General features: G+C 43.2%; 1 protein-coding gene across 2 annotated transcripts; it reads right to left on the bottom strand.

Moving 5' to 3' along the window:
• Positions 1 to 1,854: 1,854 nt before the first annotated feature.
• LOC124702711 (arabinosyltransferase RRA3-like) lies at positions 1,855 to 5,993 on the bottom strand. Of its 2 annotated transcripts, none has more exons than XM_047234865.1 (2): positions 5,721 to 5,993; positions 1,855 to 3,338 (listed from the first exon to the last, which is right to left on the bottom strand). In XM_047234865.1, the coding sequence occupies exons 1-2, from the start codon at positions 5,907 to 5,909 to the stop codon at positions 2,253 to 2,255; spliced, it is 1,275 nt and encodes a 424-aa protein (XP_047090821.1). In that variant the 5' UTR covers positions 5,910 to 5,993; the 3' UTR covers positions 1,855 to 2,252. The 2 variants fall into 2 exon arrangements, with proteins under 2 accessions (XP_047090821.1, XP_047090822.1); XM_047234866.1 differs by lacking the exon at positions 5,721 to 5,993 and adding an exon at positions 3,604 to 4,404.
• Between the last annotated feature and the right edge of the window lie 992 nt (positions 5,994 to 6,985).

A 6,985-nucleotide genomic window follows, 5' to 3' on the forward strand; every position in this document is an offset into this window, starting at 1 on the left:
TTTCCTATGACTGAGATTAGGGATGTAAACGAGTTGAGTTCGAACAACTTACATTAGGCTCAGCTAAGCTCGTCTTAAAATTTGGGCAACCTCTGGTTGAGCCAAGCGAAACATTGAGTCGTAAAGTTGATTATACTCAGCTTGTACCGATCTTGAGTCGATCTCGAGCTAGTTTCGAGCTAAAATTGACAAAAAAAATTCTCTTCTTTGAACGCAATTTTTAACTAGTAAGACATCAACATGAAAATAAAACATTACTAAATATTATTCTCATCAAAACACGGACAATAACAATGTTTGCAGTTAAACTTTGGTTGGAAGATATATAATACCTATTTAGAGGGGTAGTCCATGTACCATTAATGTCTAAAATTTCTCACCTAATTAACCTTCCAAATTTTGTTGCACATAGAAAAAAGAAAATATAGGCTCACATCATTCAAGATTCAAGGTAACAAATTATCCTTTTTTTTTAAGATATTGCAGAACCATTACACGTAACTATATTATTTCAAGCTACTGGGTTGAAATCAAGCAAGCTAGTGGTCGCTCAAGATCAGCTTGTTTTAAGGTCGAGCTAGGTCAAGCTACATAAGACGCTCAACTCGGCTCAATTCATTTTCGGGTCAGTCTCAAATCAAGCTAAAAGACAAGTCGATCTCGAGCCACTCGCGAGTCTTGAGCTTTTCTTGTAGCCCTACCTGAGATTTCCCGGTGTGTTGTGTGAGGTGCTCAAGATTACAAGGGTGTTTTGTCTAGCTAGCGAGAAGTTGGCTGGCTCTTCGTCCGAGAAAGAAGGGTAGTGTTCAGTGTGTGGAGAGTGATGTGGAATGGTATAGATGTCAATGAGAGTTGAACCCTCTCTCCTCTAGAGGGGTATGGGTATTTACAGGGGTGTGTCACGACCTTATATATATGGCGACGTGCCGCTAGATCCCTCAGGTACAGACTACGATAGGGTGGCACCGTCTTGCGTGTGGTTGTTATTACATCGGGGCACTTTAGCTAGCGTCGGCACACGACTTCGGGGGGTGCCTAGCACTATGTTGGACGTTCGGCCTAATTATTTGGGACAAGACCTAACTTTGCTGTGGGTGACGTTAGTGTGTCGATGTTAGCGTATGGTGCAAGCAAGCCATACGGATCGAGTCTTGTCTGTCAATTCTGCTGTGGACATCCCAGGTAGGAAGTATGGAGTTTGGATCGTTGGCTTCCTAGTGGGCGACTCTACATCCCACCGAGCCAAAAGTGAATCTGGATTTCAGACGTTGGTCTTTTAGTGGGTGACTCTACAATCCTACCGAGCCAAAAGTGAATCCCTTGAGTTCATCGAGTTTACTTACTATTATTGTTCTTAGGTTTGTGGAAAATCCTAGGTGGCTAGGATCGCCCCAACAAAGTTTATCCGACGCTGTTGCGGATGGCTTATTGGGACGACCCTGAGCACCTATGACTACAAACATGGATTGTAAAGCACATGACATACGAGTCATGGACGTACACATCAATGCCATTCCTCCAAGAGCTCACTTTAATTGACATGAAGTTGAATTGTGGCCATCACACGGCCGAATCTTAGCGTCGATGAAAAACATCATCACAGGTTCACCAGATCAACGATTTCTATATACTTTTTCTGAACAACCGCTAGCGTCCACAACCCAGTCAGTTCATACCTAGGAGATCCCTCCGCCATTAGTTCCATTCTCTATATACGGACAAACCTACATGTTTCACACGTTTTCTTTTGGGTTGCGTGAAGATGCAATCGCAACGCAGCAGAAACGACACAGCGAAGTGCACATCGCATGGCCAAGCGTCAAGCATCGTTGCTTCACGGAAGGAAAATGAAGATAATCCGAAACTAAATATATTCAAGATTTTAATGAGTTTTATCCCCAACAACAACAAAAGGAAAAGAGGCAAACCGATAGATAAACACCACCCAACTATCCAAATCAGTATCAACACAACATGCCATCAAAGCTGCTAGGTTACACGTTCAGTACATGAGTGTTCAGGTTAGAGATTACGCATAAGTCAAAACAGCTCACACTCAATGGATCCATATATGCCAGTATTATCTCATCGGATCAACTTGCCCGTTAGCAAAAAGTGCCCAGAGAACCCCCACAAGCTCACAACTAGGTGTAGATTTGATGTGCCAGAAGGTATAGATTTATCATTCTGACCCATCAGGGACATGTTGCAGGGCATTTCATTTCCGTTGACGTAGAATTCGATGCTAGCTTTCATTCTGACCCATCGGGGAAATGTTGCAGTGCATTTTGTTTCCCATTGACGTAGAACTCGATGATAGCTTTCATCCGATCTAGCTTGTCAGGATGGTAGTTTGAATGCACAATTACTGGCTTTAACTTGCTGAGCTGAGCATCTTTCCTTACAGTCTTGAAGAGAACTTTGCTGTTCATAAACAGATACATATCCATAGTTCTTCTGGACGCATGAAGACCTTCATAGCCTGGGTGAGACGGAATGAAGAGTTCCTCGTTAAAAACTGCTTGGTCCCATGCTTTCTCCCGAGACAAGCGTCCAGCTACTCGATCCAAAAGTTCAATTGCTGGAATCGTTGGTCTTATGTAGAAAAATCCAGAGTTGTAAACCCAAATCCGCATTGTGTGCGCATATCTAGCCCAACCCATAGAGGGCTCATCAAACACATCATTGAAACCATAAGCTGTCATATTGGTGTGACCATCACTCATTGACTCAACATCAGAATCTCTGTAAAGGTGATCAAAGGGATTCCTCAAGAAAATAATATCAATATCAGAGAGGAGAATACTATATCCAAGCTGCAAGAACTCTCTTAAAACACGAAACTTCAGTCCAGAAACTGCATGGTTTCCACCAGTTTTTGCAATGCTGTCGACGCCTTCATCAGGATCCCGGCGGTAAACTGGGACACCATTTGATTTGCAGAAGTTCTCTATATTGTCATCCAATGCTACAACAAGATAATTTGGAATGCCAACTCGCTTGATGTTGGTAAACCAAACTTCAAGCATCTCCCTTACGTTGGAGTTTGCTAATGCAACAACGAGCTCCTTCTTTACTGCAACTTCTTCCAGTATCTTGGCCAGCCTGGGATTAACAGATTCATCAGGTATTACTGTTGGATTCGTTCTCAAAGCCTTGACAGTTCCAAAAGGACCAGCCTTATAGAGAGACTCATTTTTTCCTTGTCCAGCCAACTGAAGTTTCATGGACAGTTCATTAATCTGACTTTTCAGTTCAGCATTTTTTCTCTCCAGTGACACCAAATGTGACTTGAGGCTGGTAACTTTGTCTGATGATTCACAAGCAACTGAGCCAACCTAAATCAACGAGTAAAAAGTGCATGTAAGAAGTACAGAACATTACTATTCTTCAGGACAGTACATCTTAATGAATAAAGTAAACAATCAACAATAAAGGTGGACTATAGGAATGCACCACAAGTCCACAACACAGCAAATGAGGCATGGTCTCTGATGTACTAAGTAGCGAATCATATAGCTATGCTCACACTACCATAGGAGAAAGGGGGAAAAACAAGAGAGAACAACATAATGAGAAAATGAATACAGGCATCTAATGTACCATGATTGTGTAGTGAAAGGACTATTTAGAGCCGATGCTTACTACGCCACATCATCTTGCAGTGAGTATACAGAAAGCAAGCTTTACTCTGCCTTGTAACAAGCTTTCCATTTTAAGTTCCAGATCATTTACATTCTACAAACATGGAATAAATATTTGACCACCAACATAAGAATTGTATACATCACAAGCTGTATTCACAAACTTGAGCAAAATTAAAGTAATCAGATTTCATCATTTAACTGTAAATCAGCAAGAGCAACATGACGAATTGGCGATATATAAGTAAAGCTCGTGATTCATACTTTTATACTAATATGTATTGCATGGAAGTAATACTAATATATGTAGAGTAATAATAATATATGTAGAAAACTATAATCGAAATATGATACTCACTCCGTCCCAAAATGTAAGGCGTCTAAGGATTAGTCAAAAGTCAAAGTATTCTAAGTTTGACCAAGTTTATACACAAAAATATGAACAATTACAATACTGAATCAGTATCAACAGATTCAGCATAAAGTATATTTTCTTAATGTGTCCATTCAATGTTGAAGATGTAGATATTTTTTTCTAAATATTTAGTCAAAGTTAGCAAGATTTGACTTTTGACCAATCCTTAGGCGCCTTACATTTTGGGACAGAGGGAGTACCTTATTAAAGGTGCATGAAGCATAGTTAAATCATGAGCCATATGAGCATGCAATAGGGCGGAAATTAATTGTTTCACAAGTGTGCAATTAAGAGGTAATTTCTAATATTTTACTTTAACTGTGAGCCACCGATAAAATTTATTCGCTGTTCAGATTGTAAGCAACCCTGCCAAACTTGAACTCTTATAAGTAGTATAGTTTATATATACAGCAAAAAAATGTATTACATATGGCACTAACGCAGTAACGCACCCTGCAAGAGATGACCTAAAGCGTTGACATCCCACACATGGGCTGAAATATAGAACAGGCCCAGTCTATTATATATAGAAATCCTGCTTGTGGCAATAACCCATTTAACCAGCAACTAATAATCAACCGGATAGACCGGTAGATACTCAGAATACAAGTACACAAATTAATCAGGCACCTAGTGTGGTTTTTAGAACATTAAAGTAGAGTATGGGGCTACGAGGGATTCAAAGTCATTTGTATGCATGGAACAAACAAGTATGTGAATGAACATTGTAAAATAAATATGCCGTAACACAATATTCTTGGTGGTTTCATGACCACATAATTTCACTTCAATCATTCTTGCAAAATATATGATCATCTGAAAGTAAATATCCTTTCTAGACAAGTGCTATCAGATGAAGGAACAAATATGAATTTTTTTATGATAGTGTGGTGGAGCAGTAAATGAAATCGGTGACCTTCCCAAAAAAAATCTGATCTAATTCACTACCTCACTCCCTCTCACTGTCTGCTTGTCTCAAGACCACTAGCGATGGCATGCCACAGAACTGCCACTGATCAGTCCGCGAGAGCATCAAGCAACAGACCAAAAGCCTAAATTAGAAGTAACATGTGACAAGCTACCAAACAAAGGACTTGTCGAAAAAGAAATCATGCCAGCAACGGATCTCTGCAGGTGCAGAGAGCCAACCACAAGGAAGATAATTTCGTTTACTCTTTACTAAGGCTTGCTAGCAGTAAGGGTGTCAGATCCCCGATAAGATCGACGAGAATCACAACAATCAACAGGAACTGGAAATGGTAATGACGACAACCGTTAAACAGCTGCAGTAATTGAGAGGACAAATGTGGCTGAATCCAGGCCGTCGAAGCAAAGTGAAGACGCACAGATGCATAACTGAACGTTCTTGCAGTTTTAACTTCAGACACGGGCTTCAGATAAGCGCACAGTCCTGATAAATGGGTGCACTAACTAATATACTACTGTAGTTCCGATGGAGCGGTTTTGACTTGTAATCCTAGCACTTGACTGGATCTGCCCATTGCATGAAATGGGGTTCCTAAGTTCTTTTATGTCGTTCCGGAATCAACCAAGGACATATAAAGCTACCGGAAATCCCAAATAACATCAAACAGAATATCCGTTACTTCTTCTCAGATGCAGGGAGGAAAGAGAAGAAGAAAGGAAATGAAGAGCGTTACATGACGCGGCCACTGGAGGGCGGTGGTGGAGGGGCGCATGAAGAGGCCTTCGGGGTACAGGAAGGCGCAGACGCAGCCCAACGAGACGCCGATAGCCACGGCGATAGCGATGCGGGAGCCGCGGGAGAGGGGCTTCCCGCCGACGGTGCCGCCGCCGCGGGGCATTAGAGGGCCGTGCCGGCCTGCCATCCCGGAGATCTCGGCGGTGGACGGGGATGAGATCGGAGTGGAGGGGTTTAGACTTTAGAGTTTTCCTTTTGGTGTGGAGAAAATGAGGAAAGGGGTATCAGAGACTAGAGTGAAAACGCGAAAGAGTTTGGCGAGGTCAGACAGAGACTTGGATGGTGTTTTTTTTGAGGTAGAGACTTGGATGGTGTTGGAGCCGAGGAAACGGGGGCCCATCTCCAGGAAAATATTCCTTGGGTATGTACAGCCAGGGCGCAATTGGGTTAGGGTAGTTGGATTTAGGGTAGATCACCCATTTGCTACATCATGTATGCATCAACTTTGTAATTTTTTATATCTATGTTTTATATTGATTTTTAAGGATTTTTCAATGATCATATTTATTTGGATTAGAGCATCTCTAGCAGAAGCGGCAAACCGCAAACCCCAAATCGTGCTATCCAGGGCACCCAACGCTGATACGGGGTTCGAAAAACACGTGCACAGAGCAGAAACGACATATAGAACGGCATATTTAAAAAAAGCGCGCACGGCGGAATTACATTTCATATGGATAGTTCATGCGTACAAATTCGACTACATTTACATCAAAAGCAACTAGAATTAGCTAAATTCGAGCTAAAATCCACCGCCATGGCAACCTAGAACGCAAAATCGGCTCCGGATACTCACCGCAGCCCTATGCCGTGGCGGCGGCACGTCGGAGCGGCCGCGTCACTCCGTGTCACTGCCGAGGTCGACAAAGGCCCGGCCCTGCTCCTCCGCGATGCGCCGCCATTCATCGGCCTTGTCTGCGTCGCGCTGGCTCGAGCGCGAGACGAGGCCGACCACCGTGTCGAGGTTGCGCTCCTCAAAAAAGTCGCCCGGCGCGAGCCCCGCGTTCACGCCGAGCTGTGGGAGGAGGCGCTCCAGCTCGGCGTCGTCGAGGTAGTCGTTGGGCGCGAACTGCGACTGCGGGGGGCGCGGCGGCTCGACGTCTTCCTCCAACTTCACTACCAACGCCGTCGACGTGCACTGGCGGGAGCTCGACGACGAGGACGCCACGTGACATAGGTATGCCTACAGGACATGTCGAATAA

The sequence above is a fragment of the Lolium rigidum genome, chromosome 3 (assembly GCF_022539505.1).
Source record: "Lolium rigidum isolate FL_2022 chromosome 3, APGP_CSIRO_Lrig_0.1, whole genome shotgun sequence".
Lineage (NCBI taxonomy): Eukaryota > Viridiplantae > Streptophyta > Magnoliopsida > Poales > Poaceae > Lolium > Lolium rigidum.

Excerpts from the sequence above, each read along its gene's own strand:
- LOC124702711 (XM_047234865.1), bottom strand. The coding sequence starts at position 5,909 with ATGGCAGGCCGGCACGGCCCTCTAATGCCCCGCGGCGGCGGCACCGTC. Across the intron at positions 3,339-5,720 it reads CCCTCCAGTGGCCGCGTCAT|GTTGGCTCAGTTGCTTGTGA; the intron begins GTAACGCTCTTC and ends TCGTTGATTTAG.